This window comes from Astatotilapia calliptera, chromosome 13 (genome assembly GCF_964374335.1).
Source record: "Astatotilapia calliptera chromosome 13, fAstCal68.1, whole genome shotgun sequence".
NCBI classification, from domain to species: Eukaryota; Metazoa; Chordata; class Actinopteri; order Cichliformes; family Cichlidae; genus Astatotilapia; species Astatotilapia calliptera.
Genome location: NC_137434.1, coordinates 17,004,864 through 17,025,258, shown reverse-complemented (window position 1 = coordinate 17,025,258; position 20,395 = coordinate 17,004,864). Strand labels below are relative to the sequence as shown.

The 20,395-nt window shown below is 40.9% G+C and overlaps 1 protein-coding gene across 4 annotated transcripts in view; it reads right to left on the bottom strand.

The window, feature by feature from the left end:
• Positions 1 to 20,395, bottom strand: part of mark1 (MAP/microtubule affinity-regulating kinase 1) — a 36,199-nt gene that overhangs the window by 3,064 nt on the left and 12,740 nt on the right. For 2 of the 4 annotated variants that reach the window (XM_026189485.2, XM_026189486.2), the window contains exons 4-16: positions 11,877 to 11,925; positions 10,840 to 10,905; positions 10,505 to 10,575; positions 9,106 to 9,162; positions 8,763 to 8,999; positions 7,497 to 7,616; positions 5,410 to 5,509; positions 5,208 to 5,320; positions 4,915 to 5,122; positions 4,064 to 4,245; positions 3,826 to 3,917; positions 2,706 to 2,846; positions 1,015 to 1,266 (exon numbers count right to left, since the gene is read on the bottom strand). In XM_026189485.2, the coding sequence (XP_026045270.1) occupies positions 1,015 to 1,266; positions 2,706 to 2,846; positions 3,826 to 3,917; positions 4,064 to 4,245; positions 4,915 to 5,122; positions 5,208 to 5,320; positions 5,410 to 5,509; positions 7,497 to 7,616; positions 8,763 to 8,999; positions 9,106 to 9,162; positions 10,505 to 10,575; positions 10,840 to 10,905; positions 11,877 to 11,925 (1,688 nt within the window). The remainder of the gene's footprint in view (positions 1 to 1,014; positions 1,267 to 2,705; positions 2,847 to 3,825; positions 3,918 to 4,063; positions 4,246 to 4,914; positions 5,123 to 5,207; positions 5,321 to 5,409; positions 5,510 to 7,496; positions 7,617 to 8,762; positions 9,000 to 9,105; positions 9,163 to 10,504; positions 10,576 to 10,839; positions 10,906 to 11,876; positions 11,926 to 20,395) is intronic. The other 2 variants (XM_026189487.2, XM_026189489.2) reach the window with 1 other exon arrangement.

Below are 20,395 nucleotides of genomic sequence, written 5' to 3'. Positions count from 1 at the left end.
TTCTGAACTGCCTTGTAATCTATTTAAAAAATAACTGTATATTAATTTGGTGTCAGACTAGAAAGAAAAGTGACTTTCTGATTTAGATAATTAATGTACAGTACTGTGCAAAAATCTTGAGTTACTGCTCATTTCTTTAGAATTTGTTTTCAAGGAGCGTTTTGGTATAAATTGCCATCAATAAGTATAAAGGATGGCAGGAGAGAGTGTCTACAGTCTTCTGTAAAACATGCTGGAGTCTCCTGTTGTGGTTTAGGGCTGCATTTCAGCCAGTGGGGTTTGGGATCCTGTCAAAAATAGAATAATTTGCATGCAACAGCATCTGAAAAATGTCTGGTTGGCAGGGACTTCATTTTTCAGTGGTACAATGATCCCAAACACACAGCTAAAGAATACTACTTGAATAGAAAACAAAACACAGATTCAGTCGTGGATTTGCCACCTCAGAGCATCAAACCAAACATTATTTCTACATGGCAGGAAAAAAAAAGCAGCTAACACCCAAAGAAGAGCTCTGAATGTCCTTTAGGAAGCCTGGAGAAATATTCCTCAAGACTACTTAAAGAAATTACAAGACAGAGGTTGTGTTGAAAAAATAAAAGTGGTCAAACCAGATGTTATTTCCATGTATGTTTGCACATTTAAGTAAATCACTGCACTTGTCTTCCATTATCCAAGCAAAATAAGAAGAAACGAGCGGTGGCTCATGACTTTTGCACAGTACTGTAAGTTTGAACAAAACAAAGCAGGAAGAACGACTTCCTGATCTGGAAATGGGACTACACCAGGAGCACATGAATGTTTCTCCCTGTAGAACCTGCATTTCCCTTCAATAATAAAAGCACCTTAGCACAAAGGAAGTATAAATTAGTAAAGTATGGCTTTACATCCTGCAGTTTTGAAAGCGTTGAGCTGTTCTCAGTCAAATATTTGTTTAACATGTAGCTCTGAGTTTGAGACCACGGTGGTACAATAACTGCTGGGTGCAACGACTCTAAGGTACAAAGCACTGACCTGCGGACAAACTTGGAGGTGATCTTGCTAATGATCCCTGTAGAGGTGCCCCTGCGTTGTTGAGCGAGAGCCCCCGTATCATGAGACAATGTGGGTGAAGCTGGAGGTCCGTTGTAGGTGGCGCTGCGGCGGTCTCTGAGCTGGGCTCCGTGAAAAGTGCTGCGACTGGTGGTACCACGGGGGAAACGGTTCTTCTCTGGGGTGCTAATACTGTGTGCAGACGGAGAGGTGGAGGGGCCGCGTGGAGACGAGCTGCAGAATAAGAAAAACGCGTTGGAGGAGATGAACATCTGGCACATTTCTGTTTGTATTTTAGAATGAAGTTATGGTATTTCTCGATGAAAAGTACATTTTTAACGCCACTGCTGAATCTGAATGACTGTGTGAGCGTGCAGGGTAAAACAGCAGTTTGTGACCATCAGACTGCTTTTAAAGACACAGACCGTACATTTAATTGTTCCATTTGCTGAGTGAAATCAAAGCAATGAATATAAAAAAAAAATTAACTAAGGTGCAATCACATGATCTGTTCCAACAGATGTTTGTAATTTGTTTCTGAAGTGATGACCCAAGGACATTTGCTCAACATTGTGATTCTCATTGTTAAATGTTGAGGAGCACCTGCATGATGATCTGTGAAAATAAACATAATGATTATTTTTGTTTCATGATTATTTTTGAGCCACAGCTATCAAGGCATATACCAATTCTTACCATTGTTTGGACATACGTACAGCTATTGATTATTATTTCAGTAATCAAGTACTCTATCAGTTATTCCATTGATTAGAAATTGCAACGTTTTGCATGTGTTTAAGAAAAAATAATCATTTATGTGCCATATTAAATACAATTTTTAAAAGAACATTATGTCAAATGAGAGTCAAAAAAAGAAAAGGGGGGGGGGGGGGGGGTGATAGTACCAAATCTCTTGAATGAGGTAGATCTGGTGTGTGTTCACGATGTCCATGTGTATCTGTGAGTGTTTTATTCTATATTAAGTAACCCAGAAAATTATGTTCCTAAAGCCTTAAACTAAATATGGTCTTTGCCCCCTTCAGAGTCACAGGTATCACTCCAATGAAAAGTAGGACAACTGCCGTCATCCTACAGCAAGCTGGCTAAGTTAAACATCGCGCCAGACTTTAAAAGTTCATCTGTTCATCTCACTTTCTACACACGTGCTTTTATTTTAACCTCTGTAGAATTCATGCTGTGTAAAAGAAACGGTGGTGGATGGGAGCAAAGTTCTCTTTTCTTCACAATGGCGCTTGATGAACACATAGTTTGGTTAACGAGTGCTATCAGCTTCTTCCCAGTAAAGGTTTTAAAGTTGATTATAAGAACGAGCGGGTTTTGGATGCTAGAAAAACGTTTTATTTCACTCCACCTGAGCTCACCATAACACGATAACAGCTGTGTGTGCAGACTGATTCCGGCCCCACGTTAAACTGGTTAGATGGTGACGACTGAGCGCCATACAGTCATGGATTAAACAAAGCACTGAAAGTTTCTTTTAAAATTGAGTTATTTAAGTTACTTGAATCTTTGCAGCCCTACTATGGAGATTTATTTTCTTCCTTTTTAATTGTAAAGTTTGAAAATAAATCTGAGATTTTAAATCATCATGTTGACATTTAACTTAAAAAAAATACACCATTGTAATCTCCATCACCTACTCGGCTGCTCACCTGGCTTTAAGCTCTGTGTTGTCATCGATGGGGGGCAGTGTGCTCTTTGAAGGATGCCCTGATGATGACATAGACTTGGTGTGACGAGGTCGTGTGGAGCTCATTGCAGTCGACGGGGTACTCCCTGACACCTCGGTTAAACTGGAGACCGAAGCAGAGTACAGATAAAGATAAAATGTTCAATTCATATTATTTAAACAGCATATTCACAAATGTGAAACCACAAGTTTCTCATTTGTGGCTTTCATAAAAAAAAAATAAAATAAAATAAAATAAAAACAGGAATAGTGATGCTCATAAGCATGGAAAAACATGCATGCACGGTGTTTTCACACCTGCCCCGCTTGAAATCAAACTCTGGTTTGTTTTGCTCCTTGTCGAGGGAGGGCGGCTGGTGGCCGAGCCTTAGCCCTAGCCCATGGAGCCCAGTCAGGTGACACCCAAAGAGAAGACATTGGCGTGCCTTCTTGTAGACCAGGGGTGGGCAATTCCATGCCTCGAGGGCTGGTGTCCTGCAGGTTTTAGATCTCACCTTGGGTCAACACACCTGATAACTAGTTGGTTACCAGGCCTCTGGAGAACTTCAGGACATGTTCAGAAGCTAATTTAGCCATTTAAATCAGCTGTGTTGGTTCAAGGACACATCTAAAACCTGCAGGGACACCGGCCCTCGAGGCCTGGAGTTGCCCACCCCTGTTGTAGACCCACAGGAGGTGCTGTTCAGTGTGTGTCAGATGGATGGATAAAGAGAGAAAGAAAACCTTTAAGCTGAGCTAGCTACCAGGTGTGCACTGCAACTTTGGGCTACATGCCTTCCTGTAGCCAGGTAAGCCTTGCATTCTGGGAAGCAGCAGAGTGCACAAAATGTAGCAACTAAGCATAAAATGAACCCACTGCTTGCCAGCCCAGATCACAACTCTTCCATCCTGTTATTAGTTTTGTTGCTGTGCCCCAGGCACTTCCAACCAATAAGCAAACTCAGCGTTCTCATGTGGTTTCTAGTGATGCATTTTAGTTCACTTGTATCTTTAAGTGTATGTGAAGAAACCAACACAAAACAGAGCAAAGTACTACAGGTGTGAAAACTGATCTGTAGATTGATCTAAATGTTAGCACGTACCTGCTGTCTTTGCCATTGGGAATAGCTGAATAGCGGTCAGTGGAGGATCGCTCACACACGTATGTGTTCCTGCGAGTCATAGACCCGTTGGTCTGCTTGTGCAGAGAGACAACAAAAATTTACTTAAAATTACTGTGAATCATATAAAAAGGACAAAACGTTTTCTTGAGTATTAAACACGGCTCTGTCAAAAGTTGTTTATTCAGGAGTACGCAGTGTACAGTGCCCACTTCCTCACCCCCACAGCACTTGTGGTTTTCTTCCTCTCCTGCACCCCCAGGGGTGAGGCAGGAACGTCTCCTTTTGAAGTGCTGAGCTCTAGCCGGCGCGCTCCGTCCCACTCCTCCCTGTGGTCACTTTCCACGCTCAAAGCCTGGCCACGCTTTGTATACGATACCGCCGGCGGCACAGACGGACCCACTAGGAGAGACGCACACACAAACAAACGGGATTGGACTTACTTATGTTTAACCAAGCGCGTCGTTATTTCTACACCTCCAACATTTAAGCTTTCAGGAGAAAAAGAACAGACGAGGACAGTATCAAGCAAAGCCAATCCAAGCCAGGATTTATACATCATCGAATCTTTCAGAGGCAGCATCGAGTTATACAGATACAGAAGCCAAGGTGAGCACATATCAAGCAGAGCTGTTCCCTCCACATGCTTTGAGGTGCTGCTCCTGAGGGAGCTGCAGGAAAGCAGCAAGCCAGAAGATGGCGCCAAACACAATGGCCCCACAAGACTTAGGAGGAAGCTGCTACACAACCAGTGCAGTGTGCAGGCTGAGTCACTGATTTTGAAATTTAAGCGTTGGTTCACTGTTTAGGAAAATTAGACCACATTAAGCAAACAAGTTAGTCTGTCGAGGTTTTAAAGACTTTTTTCCCCCACCATAAATAAATCTGAGAGCACAAGGAATGGAAAGTTCCTAAATTAGTGTCAACGGTGGGAAAATGTTTCTGTTGTAAAGCTTATTGAGGTCTATTCAGCAGTGTACACTCATTCGGCCAATCATCAGTGACTGAGAGTAACTTCCCTCTACACAACACGCAGCACTCTCTGAGCCGGGAAGGATGAGGTTACTTTACTTGGCTTCTCTACGACACCACCACCACCACCACCACCATCATCATCATCCCCACCATGATCACTGTAGCGGCGCTGCTTCTGATTGGTCGAGATGCTGCGCGTGACCTTGGGATGGGCGGGAGAAATGCTGGAGCTGTTGTTGATGTCACTGGTCGGCCGCTGTCGCTGACCCAGGATGCTGTTAGCCAGAGGCTCGCTCCCTTCGAACTGCAACGTGAAGGCGGATGTGGTCACATGACTCACTGCAGAGGTGATGTAGGCGATCAATGAGTCGCAAGTCAAACAAACTCACCTCCGGGGCTTTTCTTCCCAGGAGCAGGTAAGTGGCCATGACTTCGTCATATTTTTGATTCTGCAGGGAATCGGTGATCTCATCTTTAGGGAAGCCCATCGTCACCATGAGCTCTGAGTGATGGAGTCAGTTAACATTAGCGGCGAGAATCCCAGAATTTTAAATGACAAAGAATGAGATCAACACAAACACAAACACACACCTATTCTAGATGAATCACTGAAGTCCGCCTCAGGCTCGATGTAAGGTTTAAGCTCCTCCTCCTCGTGACCTACATTCATCCAGTGGTCTTTCATGATTTGCTGACAAAGAAAGAAGGCAATTAAAAATCATGCATATCTTCTTTAACGGCTCGTAATTAATCAGTTATGCAACACGGAACAGGAATTTGACGAAAGTCTGACAACATGGCGATCAATTGTTATTATTACTGGAGAAATCTTTACTATTGAGCCTGGGTCTGAATGCAGGGATGATATTGACCTGTAAACAATGAGTGTCCAAACACTATTTGCAAAGGAGAAAAACTCATAATCAGTGATGGGAATAACGCCGTTACAAGTAATGGCATTACTTTTTTCAGTAAGGAGTAATCTAACTAATTACTTTCCTATCGTTACAACGCCGTTACAGTCACTAACAAGGAAATGTGGTCCGTTACTATTTTCCAACAAACAGAAGGTTGAAGCTGTGTTCAGCTTACCGCATCTTATATCAGTTGCACGGAAGTAGCTGTTTACGTAAGTAATCTGGGCGCTACAGCTTTAAGCAGCTGCGCGCGCTCCCGCGGATGATAATCACAATCACTGTCTAGGACAACACCTGGAGCTCAGGGGGCAAAACAATTGCATGAGAGCTGCTGTTTGACTGAGGAAGAATAAAGTAGTCGTGGTAAGCCAATCACATGACCACTTAAAGACAAAGAAACAAGGTGAAATATACCAGTTTATAAATTGTGTTGATAGGCTACGTAAAACCAGAGTCATGATAAAAATGACTCTGGTTTTTTCCTCAATAGCTTAGTCGCGTTTACTGCCTAAGGACAGCGCAGCAAGCACTCTCTGCTTATGAGCAAAAAAACCCCCAAAAAAACAGGGGAAGTTAGGAGTGACGGCGAGAGAGAGAGAGAGAGAGAGAGAGAGAGAGAGAGAGAGCAGAAAAAGAGAGAGCGAGTTTTGATATGTGAGAGATTTGTGACGTTTAGCGTGTTTGGAGTGTGTAGTTAATGTGTTGTCTTGTGTAGTTAGTGTGTAGTGTTGTGGATAGTTTTGTGTTGTGTGTCAGAACAATGAGGCGACTGCTGTCTCCAGGTAGAAACAGGAGTGATACACCTGCTGCTGTCAGGCCTGCAGGTATCAGGCTGTGATGTTTTCCTTTATAGTGGACAGAAATTATTGTTTTGGAGTGGCACAAATAATTTGTGGCATCTTATTGAATGCAGAACAGCTGATTGTTATGTAAATAGTTTGAAATGGTTATTTAAAAAAATCAAGGTAAAAGGTAAATGGATGCAAATAACTTTGTTTGCAAAACTTGTGCATAGGATTTTAAAATTGACAATTTATATTTGCATTTAAAGTTATGAAATATGATTCATTAAACATGTTTGTGGTTGTTAAAGTAAAAATAACTTTTTCTACTCAGATTTTATGTTTTTTGTCTGATTTTAAATCAATTGTGTTAATACAGTATGTCAAAATGAAATTCAGACAGGTGAGGTTGTGCTGAAAAGAATGATACCAAACAAGACAAAGTAAATAGTTTTTAAAGGTAAAATGTGGAGGGAAAATCAAAAGTAGTTAAAAATGGCCAATTATACCCTGGACCCCAGAGGGTTAAACGCTTTTTTAAAGTAACGCAATAGTTACTTTTCAATTAATTAATTACTTTTAGAATATTGTAACTCAGTTACTTTTTTGAAGTAGTAATTAGTAACTATAATTAATTACTTTTTCAAAGTAACTTGCCCAACACACGCTCATAATAATGAATGCACATCGTATAAGGATTTTGCACACAAAATTAAGGATTATTTCCATTCCATTTAGTTTTTCTGTTGATGAAGGCTGTAGTGAAATCAAATTTTAAGTCCACTCTTTGAAGAATATCATTCCTCTGACAGGCTATAAAATTAAAACCATTCTTTTGTTTTCCACCAACCAACAGTGGCAATTACCTGCTTCCATGACATTAAAACAATATCACTCCACATGGTTACGACTGTCTTTTTGACTACTTGCTGGAGAGGAAATAACTGTTAAGCTGCATCAATGCAAACACAGGTATTACCTCCAAACTGCCTCGTTTCACGGGATTGAGCACGAGCAGTTTCTTTAGCAGGTTTTCACAGTCTGTGGACATGTAGAAGGGAATACGGTACTTTCCTCGCAGGACTCTCTCTCTCAGCTCCTGCACACCAAAGTTGCAGACAGACAGGAGGAGAATTTAGCAACAAAGTTTAACAATAAAAGGAACAGCATCATTTTTCCCATGTAAGCCATTTGAAAGGAGCAGACCCCAGCGTAAACAACACAATCGCTCTATAATGTTGCTTATTTACTCATCAAGTGTGCACTCAGTAGCTATTTAGAGTCAAGTGGTGAATGCCAGTCAAATATTTATTCTCCTATGGCTCCGTTTTGGCTGGCTGTGTTCACATGCTGTACTTGTGGCTGTAAAGATATTGATCAATGCGCCTATAACACTGCAGGTCATTCAGCCCTGCTGTGAACATTAGTGAATCTGACTAAATTTAGTCCAAACTGTTGCTTTATTAAAGGAACATGAATTCATGCGCATGTCTCATTACACACAATACACAGTAAATTCCACCTTTAATTTTTTATGGTTGAAGTAACCACCTCGTGTGAACATCATAAGTCTGTCAGAATGGCTCAGATTTTTTTTTTGGCCCAACTTCATTTACGGTAATCAGGCTTTTGGAGTTCAAGCTATTTCATACTCAAACAGAAGTATTCAAACTGATGAATAAAAGATCTAATTACTAACACTGTTACGGTTCAGCTATAATTATTTGGACAATAAATATTTTTTAATAAAATGCGCTGAAGTTCAGAGGAAAAGATTTGCATTTGTAGTTTTACTGTTGGTTTCTGTTTTTTCTTCTTTCTATACGACTTGTCTCTCAAAAAGCTTTTCCTCACTCTCAACTGTGATGTGGACAATTAATAAAGGAATTTGTAACTCAACTCAAGAGCAACACCACAGTTGTACTAACCATGATGAAACCTGGTAGAAAAATAACTCCTCCCTTTATGTACACTGTATCAGTGTTTTCTATTGTCTGAATGCACACAACTGAGAATATCTGCAAGACCCAAGTGCAATATGATCTTAAGATCAGATGATTACATAAGCATTTTATCTGAAACACACAGAGCACTTTATCGACATGTGGACAGCCAGAGGTGGAAAGTGCTCACAGAGAAAAAACTTTTCCAAGCTTATCACCAGTTGCAACATTAAAATTTCCAAGTAGTTCCTGAGTCAATATGAACTACTTAGAACAAACAAACAAACAAAACAGCTGCCCACCTTTAGGTTCTGTCCATCAAAGGGCAGTGAGCCGCTGACCAGTGTGTAGAGGATAACCCCTAGACTCCAGACATCCACCTCTGGACCATCGTACTTCTTCCCCTGGAAGAGTTCGGGAGCAGCGTATGGCGGAGAGCCACAGAAAGTATCCAGTTTGCTGCCCACAGTGAACTCATTGCTGAAGCCGAAATCAGCTATCTTGATGTTCATATCTGCATCTAACAACAGGTTCTCTGCCTGCAGTGAAGAGAAAAAGAGGCAAAGCACACCGTGGACTGTCAACACCGACAGGAAGTGACTGATGTGGATAATCGTGAGGAGAAATTGTCTCACAAACTTTCACCTTTAGATCTCTGTGTACTATCCTCCTCTGGTGACAATACTGCACTGCAGACACAATCTGAAATATTAAAAAAAACAAAAAACAAAACAGGCATCATGACAGTTAAATACATGTACAATATCATGTACATTACATAGAAATGCACACAAACTGCAGCCTTTTCTTTATTGATTAATCAAACCGGTGTTTGTTCACAAACTGTTTTCGTAGGACTAGCTGGTGATTCTAAGGGCGCTTTCACACCGATAGCTTGTTTACTCTGAATCAGTTGATGAGTTTGTAAACTAGCAGCTTCATCCCAGGGTTTGGTTTGGTTTCACACAGACAAAAATCCAAGTGAAATCCAAGTGAACCAAAACGCATCACAACAAACCACGTGAGAACATTCAGCGCACTCATTGGCTGGGGCGGGAGCAACAAAGGTATATACAGGAAGAAGGTGTTGGGTGAGAAAACTGAATTTACATTCATTTCAGTTAGTTGCTAGCCCATGCAGACCTTTGCACATCTATAGTATCTTCCTGCAGTTAGAATAAAAAACAAAACAAAAATACGTTTCTACAGGATTTTTGTTTTTTAACTTAAACTTGTAACATACACCAGGGTAGTTGGTTCAGATCGGGGTTGGATTACGTTCACACCATAAATGAACCGTTCCAGACCACCTCCCCCCAGTTGTCACGGTGCGGTTGTTTTGTCTGATCACACCTGCACAAACTAACTGCACGAAAGGGGAAAATTAACCAGAATCAGAGTTCGATTTCCACAGGTGTGGAAACCCCTTAAATTAGCCACAGATGTGAATATAACTGCAAAAGACTAGCTACCTGATCAGGTGCACCTCGCCTCTCATGCTATGCCAGCTGGAAAAGGCTTCAGACCCTCCAGTGAAATTAATATTTGAATTAGCAGTTAAGAAAAATAGAAGGCTGGATATTGTATAAGATTCTTGCAGTGACATTGTTTATCTCAAAACGTGAGACAAACAAACAAAGAGAGCTTTCATGCAAGCAAAACATTTTATTAGTATTTGCACATGATCTTTAATCAAGCTATTATTTAAAAGAGGCCACAAACCTGCATGCACTCAGACATAAATGAACACATCTGGATTTTGACCCTGTCGACGTTACACCGAAGGAAAAAGAATAAAAATAAAATTGAATTCTGTTCACTTTCAGGCCAAGCATGAAAGGAAACTAGTAAATTCACAAACTACTGTAGATGCCTTATTGCTCCTGCAGCACCACTAGATGTCAGAGCAGCATCTAAAAGGAAGTTGTTCCCTCTTTCCTCTGCAGTCAGTGATAAAGCTTGATCTTGGTGCATGCAGTCTTCTCTCAAAAAACAGTAAGGGAATGACGACAGAGGCGTGAGCGCTGCGATACTGATGACTCACCTGTCTGAACTTGGCTCTGGCCTCCTTCTCCTTCATTCTGCCGTGAGCCACTAGATAGTCAAACACTTCACCTGTAGAAAGAAGAAATATATAATTATCAATAAGTATATTGATAAAAATCACATCAATAACCATGTACTAATGCTTGCTTTGAGGTAACCCAACAAATAACATGTTTAATATTTAATTTGAAATGGTGACTAGCTGGAGTGACAGATTTGTAAATAAGCATTTTTGCAATGAATTTTAGAGTTAAACTAACACAACAGAGTGACACTCAGAAAAATTAACAAAATGTCACCTGTTTGGTGGACATGAATTAATGCTTCACTTACCACCACTGGCATACTCCATCACCAAATAAAGAGTCTTCTCTGTTTCAATCACCTCAAACAATTTCACTGCAGGAGAAAGTGGGGAAAGGAGGCAGAGATGAAGTAAATCAAAAGCTAATTGAAGGTTGTGATTTGGTGTAAGCTGAGCTTGCTGGTCTGGTCTATCCTAATGCAATAAAACTCTTAACAGAGTCTGAATGGTGCCAGCATGGTACAAAGTGGCATTAAACCATTTGCTAACTATGCTTGTACTTTTGTACAGTCAGATCAAGATGTGATCATTTCTTTATATTTTTCTAGGAAAATGGGAAGCAGGTTCTGCGATTTATTTAAACAAGTTCAAACACACAGTAGATAAGACAAAACAGAGTTTCTGCAACTCTAAGGAGCCTAAAAGTCAATATTTGGTATGACTACCTTCATTCTTTAACACAGCCTGAACTGTAGTTTAAGTAGTTGTCAGGAATAGTTCTCAAGACATCTTGATGGACATTTAAAGCTCTTCTTTGGATGTTGGCGGCCTCTTATTCTGTTTACTCTCAAGTTGATCCCACTCTGCTTTTTCACCCAGACTCTGGGGAGGCCAACATGACTGATAGTGTTCCTTTGTGTGTTTTTCTATTCCAGGTATGCTTTTACTGTATTTGGCAGTGTTTTGGGGATCACTGTCACGCTGACGAATGAAAACCTTTGCTTCAATCAGACACTTTCCAGGTGATATTGCATGGCATGGAGGAGATTTCCCTGCAGCCAATGTTCCAAGAAAAACTTTAAAAGACCTTAAGAAAGCCTAGAGAACTATTGCTCAAGACGAGCTAAGAAGAAAAGAAAAAAATGAGGTGTGGATCATGAGTTTTGGACAGTATTCTAAGTAAAAGAATAATTTGCAGAAGGAAAGTACAATCTTATCAAAGTGTGAGATGTTTTCATGGATAAGGCAGTAACTTAATGGGGATCGCTTGTTACACAGTGTGCTTTCACAGGGAAATACTAATCCAAACTCACTGAGGGTCTTGTAGGTTGCTGTTTGGGCTTACCTATATTTGGATGATTCAAAATCTTCATTATTCTGACTTCCCTGAAGAGCTGTAGAGACAGACAGGAACATTTAATGCACCCACAAACATGTCAAATGAAATTACAATCAATGAGCACTTAGTGTCAGCTCGGGCTCTGCTGGGAAAGCACTTATTAAGCACTGATTAGAGGAGTTAAGTGAAGGGAACTCAGCCACAATAAATTACACGGATCTTCGAAACCATAAGAGAACCTGAGGATGACAGGACAACTGGACTGTGTGAAGCAACATGGCGCAGCGACAACATTGTGCTAAACCCTGCCCTACACAGACAGGGTAGAGAATTACATCTCCACCGACACGCTGCAGTCCAGCAAGCCGGCCAATCGGTTGTCCAAACAGCCAGTCAGCAGCATCGCACGCACAGCCAGCCACTGCAGAGAGGCAGTACACAGGCTCAGAGCCAGTCAGACATCTGCTGCCTAATGTAATCATCTTAGCATGCAAAAAAGATGCAGAAATGATGCTGATGCCTTAGTCACATAACTGTAGAAAACAAAATGTAGAAGAAGGTTCCTCTACTGCAGAGGGAGAAAGTTTCTACCCAGCCACAGGAGGCTAAAGGAAAATCTAATTTCTCTGAGCCTCCCTGTGCAACATCTGAGTGATGAGTCAGAAAGCAGAATCATTTAAAACTCAGTCTTGGCACGGCTGTTTATGTCAGACGAGCTTCTGCAGCCACTTAGAGGTGCTGTTGAATCGTCTACATTCTGCTGATTCTCAGCAGAGCTCTGCTGAGGTTGTGTTTGAGTGTTAAATTTCAACGCCAACACGACTGGGATTTCACACCTGAGGCAGAACACAGATTTTTGCCATTTGCTGGCTTCGACTCAGTGAAAACTGAGCGACGCTTTGATCCACGGTCTTTTCTAAAAACGAGGAAAAATATGTCATTATCGAATGTGTCAAATTAAACGAAGAGAATGGATACTGTATTGTGGTGTGTGTGTCTATATGAGCGTGTTTGTTCGACTTCTTTCAGTGGCCTTTTAGGTCTTACATAAGTGCCGGGATAGTCTATGTTTCTAGGTCATCAAACACAGCTATTACACCAGTGTGAGCAGGCCTGACTCTGTGGGACCTCTGAGCCACAGTCTGGTTCAACAACATGCAGGTACTCACTCTCACTCTAATTCTTTCTTTGGGTCCCTGTCTCTACTTGCTCACCTGCCTCACTTTTTCTTTTCTTCCTCTCATAACATCCAAAAAACACACCCACGCCCACACACGAATAATGCAAGAAAAAGTCTCAAGTTTTCTTAAACCTAAACAACACTTTTCCCCCCAAACAAGTGTGGTTTGAAGACTAGCATAGATTGTTTCCCAGTGCCACAGAGCTCCGTTGTTGTCCGGAAAATATTAAAACCACATCAGTAAGGCACACTCGGTGGCATTTTCCCTCTTTACAATGTAGATGGGCACTGTAGTTTATTCAGAGGCAAGCCCACACTCCTCCCACTGCTCTAAATGTTCTCAACAGTACAAAATAAGCAGTCCAAGACATTTTTTTTGTAAATAAATCTTCATCATAAAGTTTCAAAAATGTCCTTTTCATCGTCATGTTAATGACATTTATTGACAATAGCAAAAAAATGTAATTATATTTCATCCCTATTAAGTAAGCGAGCTTCTTTGGCGTTTCATGACAGATCACAGTAATACAGACATATCTGAATTTCATTTTATAGCTTTTCACCATTTTAATTATCAGGCCCAAAAGAGATGCACTGGCCAGCTGAGCAGCACCAAAAGGCCCGAAAGACCACAGAAGACAACTAAACCGGATGCTAAAAGAATGATTTCCATTATTAAGAAGAACAACTTCTCAGCAATTAACCAAATCAAGAACACTCCTGAGAAGGCAGATGTATAACTGTCAAAGTCTACAATGAAGAGACGCCTTCATGAATGCAAATGTAGAGGATCTACAAGGTGCAAACCACTGGCTACACTCAAGAACAAGAAGGTCAGGTTAGACTTAGGCAGGTCATACCACATGACCTGTCTAACATGGTGGAGGCTAGGGGTGGGGGGAAAAAATTGATACTGTGTAGTATCGTGATATTTTGTTTGCTAATAATGTATCGATACAGGGACAGCAGAAATCGATATTTTGTTACAAAAAAGGTTTTTGTGCTCTGACTTCAGAGCATGTTGATCCTTTTTCTGAGCAAGAATCCTGACATTCCTTCACTGTCCAAATGTGTTTAACTTTTTCTTTGGCAGCAATAAACATGACAGTTTACTTATTTTAATTTAAGACATGTTTTATTTTAATTAAGTTTAAAACTTTTTTCCATCCATCCATTCGCTTCCGCTTATCCTTTTTTTTTTTTTTCAGGGTCGCGGGGGGCGCTGGAGCCTATCCCAGCTGTCATAGGGCGAGAGGCGGGGTACACCCTGGACAGGTCGCCAGTCTGTCGCAGGGCCAACATACAGGGACAGACAACCATTCGCACTCACTTTCATTCGCACATTCACACCTAGTGACAATTTGGGTTATCCAATTAACCTATCCCCACTAGTGGGGATAGGTTTAAAACTTTTTTATTTAATGTAAAATGATATTTTGTTTTAATTTACTTTCAAATTCTTCAGTTGCTGAATGGGCTGCATAGTTTTCATAAATTTCATAGTTCAAAATAGCTATAATTGTACCAGATGGTTGCATTCAGTTAAGCTGGGCTAGACTGTAATACAAACCGTTCAGTTTGTCAACAATAAAACTGACTGAAATGAGAGAAAGACTGAGTGCGAGACTTTGATATTAGATAAAATGAATATTGATAAAGTTTACCTTTATGTACAGAATCTGAATATCGCAAAATATTTAAAAAAAACTTGCAATAATATCGTATCGTGCGTTAAGTATTGTGATAATATCGTATCGTGGGATGTATGGTTCCCACCTCTAGTGGAGGCGGTGTTATGCCGTGAACATGTATTGCTGCTAGTGGAAGGAGGTCACTGTTGGGTCGCCGGTGTTTACTGATGATGTGACAGCTGATAGAAGTAGCAGGATGAATTCTGAACAAGTGCACAAGGCGATACTCTGTGTGCTCATTTCTGCTCATTTCGCCAAATGCTGCAAAACTGAATTAACAGCACACAACCTAAGAGTTTCTCAAGGCAAAGAAATTGGATATTCTTCAATGCCCAAGTCAGTCGCGTGATCTCAACTCAACAGAGCATGGTTTTCAGGTACTGAAGGCGAAACTGAATGCAGATCAACCCACAAACAAGCAGCATCTGAATGTGGCTGCAGTGACGGGCCCTCACAGAGGATCTCATGGGAGGAAACAGCGTTTGGTGATCTTTAGTGACTGACTGCAAAGGATTTTCATCAAACTATCAAAAACAGTCCTTATATTTAAAATTATGTTAGTTTGTCCAAATACTTGTGAGCAACTATGTATGAAAATTAAATGGTTAATAGGAAATTTTTGTTAAACATCTTTGCATTAAAGCTGAAAGTCTGCACTTCCATCACATGTTGACTGATTTCAAATTCACTGTGCAAAAACTTTTAGCATCCCTCTCATGGCTTTGTACCTAATCTGTGTGATCTATTTCTGTACTAATATGAAAACAGTTTACAGCATATTAACAGGCACAAATATAGAGTTCCTACAGACTGAGTGTATGGTGTTCACTTGTACGATGTACATGTACGATATATACACTCACGTTTATACATTAATGCAACTATTTTGAGATTGACATTTTAAAGGAATGTGTGCATGCAGATTTTATAGCCTGAATTTGTTATGGGACAAAAATCTTCCTGATCCAAGTGCCTCAGAATAGCAGGCTTCTGCATGGCAAACCTTGCTCCATACTCATCAACTGCCATGTTGGCCTGAGAGGTTCCCCCGTGGTAACAAAGTCAATTAGAGTGGAAACACACTGACACAATAACCAGAAGATCTACCGCACTACACAAGAATAAAAAACAACCCCCCCCCCAAAAAAAGTTAGAACCTCCGATACACATCCATCCATGCACGTGCTTTAATATCTGATGCATTGGTCAAGACAGAAAATCTGTAATATTCTGGATGAGTGATGAATTATAGAGGCAGTGCTTTATCTCAGTCTCTTATCTCTTCCCGTCTCTGCCTTGTTCCGCCTCTCTTTCTCTCTCTCTCGTTTGCGTCATTGCCCTAAAGCCCCTCACATGGGAAGCACGCGTGCAGCCACTTGGAAACAAAAATTAGAACAAATCTGAGAAGGGCAGTGGAAAACGACAACAACAAACACTGTGTCTGTCGATATAAGCTCAATAAGGATGTAGCCACCATGCAGGCTGACAGGAGATAATGAGTTAGCGGTCTTTGATCCAATCTACTATTAATATCAATAATATCTACAGATGCAGGAAGGGGGGGGGGGGGGGGGTCACAGCCTGGCATAAAGCAGATTTTCAGGTAGACAAGGATTACAGAAAGAGCTACAAAAACAACAAATTTGCATCGCACACATCATTTGCAATGCGGTTGAATCTCAGTAGTCTGTGCCAGTGACCTACTTCCAGCCACCCAGAGGCACCCAGTCTCCCAAACTAGCCTTAATTACAGCAGTCCCCATACAGAAGGAGCAGATATCAGACTGGGAACACTTACAAGAACTGGCTGGACTATTTCAGTCACAGCAGCACAGCTGCTCATTCAACATGGAGATTATTGATAGGATGAGTAGTCTGGAAGCCCTCATCCCTCTAATGGGTACGTGCGTGCATGTTTAAAGTGCTCAAATATTACATAAAAAACCACATATCAGTAAATAACCATAGCTTTCTGTTTTTCCAAGAAAGACAGTGAGAGACAAAGACAAACAGACAGGCATCACTGATATTCAGGAAACAATCCCATCCTCGACTCCCAAGGTGCTAAAACCCAACAAGAAAAGGCACACATCTTTTTCAATCACTCTGCAACTATGAGCCACTCGTTATTCATAATCCACAAAACCAAAACACACTTTACTTACACCAAAACTCATTTTAACGCTTGTATAATATGTCTTATGGAACAGAAAATATTCACAAACATGTAAATCTGTGCATATCTTAGCCAGCGTTTCAGTTGTGTTATGATTCACCTCAAACACAAGTGCTGCCCGTCCAATCACCTTCCGCTCATCTGAACAAGACCAAAGCTTCGCTAGCCCATAGGCTCAACAGCGTTTCATTGGCTAATGCAGAATGGCAGGCACAAGACAGACATCAACAACACCCATTTACAAGAGCTTGACCCCATAGTGAGCTTTTTGTAGAATACACAAACAGAGTCGCCGTGTATTGTTCGGAGCAGTTTCTCACACAGTCACACTCGGATATAAGAGTGAGGGTAAAGGTTGGTACTGCAGCTTTGAGCCATGTTAAAAATAATAACTAGAGAAGCTGCCAGTGTTTCTGGGGTTTAATTTACCCTCTTCATGCTCTTCAGTCTTTTACATGTCATGTGTAACAGAAGAGAACCACATGCCAATCATGCAACCTTCCATATTTCACTGGCGTCTTTTAAGCGATGAAAAAGAAAACAACTCTTATTTACAGATTACAAAGAGAAAGCGCTGGGATGATGGGATGAGCGCAGCGTTTGCTCGGAGGGGATTAGCGGAGAGGCCTATTTTAGGGCTAAAATGCCTAAAACCATGACAACGTCAACAACCCTGACCACAGATGACATGTGATGCATTTCCTGTGGCGAATCTCAGGAGGTGCTTTGGATGCTAAGCTGACCTCATTTCCTGTTGGGGCTGAAACCACCTCAAAGTCACATCAGGGCCAATGGGCCATAAAGAAAAAGAGGGGAGGTTCGCTGTAACCTCATGACTCATTTTGGCCTCTGCTAACCCCTCTTTAAAATCAAGTGATCGGGACACTGTGGGCTCACACAGATATGCTTAAGAAAATAAGTGTTAAAGTGCTGTTTGATGTGAAATAAAGCTAATTCTAATCAGAGAGGATGCTAGCTACACTAATGCATAAATGTGTGCATAATGTTGCCAAAAATGACAAAAAAAATCCCCAGAGATTCTGCCAGCTAGAGCCTTCTGCATAAACCAAATATCTTCTGCTTATGTCTCTGTGTGTCATACAGGTTTGTGTGTATGTGCATGCGTGTGGTAGTAAAAGATCTGACAGGGCGATGGTTGTGCCTACAGTGCCAGATGGTGAGCCCACAGCCTGGCTCCTCTGAGACCATAAAAAGAAATATTAGTGGCATTTTGACAGGCTAACATGAAAGAGTGGCAGGGAGTGTAGGAATAATGTGCCCCAATCAGGCATCTCAAACCCACACTGAAACAGAGTCAGCATGAATGGCTCAAATGTTCTCCATGTTTGCCCTGCGTACAAAAGGTCTAATCAAGTCCAGATTACTTTTTTTTTTTAAATGCACTGGACAATCCTTCTCGATCCACGTATTTAGTGTTGCCTCCAGATATAGTTTACTTAGCTATGCAGACCAGCATTTTAACCATGAAAATCTACATCACACGATAATCAATTTGCTGTCCAGACAGCTGTGTAGTAAAAATACAAAAACTACTAAGATACCGATGTCGAAAGGGGGGAATTTGTGTATAGCTGCTTAAATTTTGCATCTACTCATTGGTGAAGGGTCATAGAGCAGCCCAAACAGCCTCAAGCATTACAGTGAAATTAGGTCTAGACTTGTAATTTGAAGAGTGCCTTCAACAAAATCGCTTATTTTAATATACTCACTTTATTAGGTAGACACAAATTCCATTGCTCGCTAATGCAAATATGACATCATTAAATCAACTGGCAGCAACTCTGAGCATTTAGGACATTCAAACCCAGTATAAGAATGAAGAAGAAAGGTGATTTAAATGACTTTAAATGGCCAGAAGACAGGCGAAAAGCGACATTCTGTCTTGAGCTGAATGTAACAGTAATTCAAATAATCACTCGTTACAACCAAGTTGTGCAGAAGAGCATCTCTGAACGCACATGTCAGACCTTGAAGGAACTGGCTACAGCAGAAGACCACAGCAGGTTCCACTCCTGTCAGCTAAGAGCAGGAACCTGAGGGTACAATTTATACAGGCTCACCAATTAGAAGATTGGAAAAATGTTTCCTGGTCTGATGAATCTCGATATCTGCTGCAGTGTTCAGAACCTAGAGTTCAAATTTAGCATGAACAAATGCCACATATCAGTGGTGGTGTAATGGTGTGGGGGATATTTCGTTGGCACACTTTGGGGTCTTTAATACCAAATGAGCATCATTTAAACACCACAGCATAGCTGAGTATTGTTGCTGACAATGTCAATCCCTTTATGACCACAGTGTAGCCATGGTCTGATAGTCGTTTCCAGTGGGATAACGCACCATGTCACAAAGCTCAGATTTCTTGAACATGACCGTGAGTTCACTGTACTCAAAAGGTCTCCACAGTCACCAGATCTCAATCCAATAGAGCACCTTTGGGATGTGGTGGAACAGGAGATTCATGGATCCTGGATGTGTGCTATCATGTCAATACAGACTAAAATCTCTGAGGAATGTTTCCAGCAGCAGAATTAATGGTTCTGAAGACAAAAGAGGGTCCAGCCAAGCGCTAGTAACGTGTACCCAACAAAGTGACCAGGATGAATATTTTGTACACCCAGGAAACATTTAAGAGTGAATGAAAAATCTAAATATCATGACTGACTTTGGTAAGATCATGGTTTGTTTTGTTTTATTTTAATCTTAAATATTGTAAAGGTTTTCTTTTTTGGTTCTTTTTTAAAAAAAAAACCTTAACTGTGTTTTCTTGAATTTTAATTATAACTGGACTGAAAAATAAATAAACAAACAAATGTGAACCTAACTGAAAATGCGTCAGCCTGCCAGGGTGTGACTTGGGGGATTTTAATGGAGAATAGAACAGAAACATAAAGGGAAATGCTAGATTTATTAGACGACACAATACAAACGCATCATAGAAAAAAAGAATCTCCATAATCTTGTTTTCATCATCGTTAAAAGCAAAAACCATGGCTGAAAATAAAATTAGATCTATGAAAAGCTCTGATAAAATGCGAGATTAAATTATCCACACTACATATTATAGCACAGTGGTGATTTCTCATTTTTGCACTCTCGATGCCCACTTGTTATTATTTTTCCAGCCTTTCAATTGATAATCAGCAGCAATACAAACCTCCAAAAAAACAGGAAACAGAGCAAATGACTGCAATGTTGCTTCTCTTTGGTTTTTCCAAGGCATTATTTGATCAGTCCAAGGTCGAAAGAGTGCCCAAGCAGAAAACTGTATATAAAAAGCACATGTTCCCTTTAATGTATTCGTGATGGAGCTTTTACAAGGGTAGCATAGGACACTCTGGGTCAATGAGACGATCGATTCAGTCCAGGAGACGGCTGCTGCATTACAAGACGAGCTTCTGCATTGCAGATGGCATATCTGTATACTATTACGGGAATCTACAGTATGGAGCAGAGG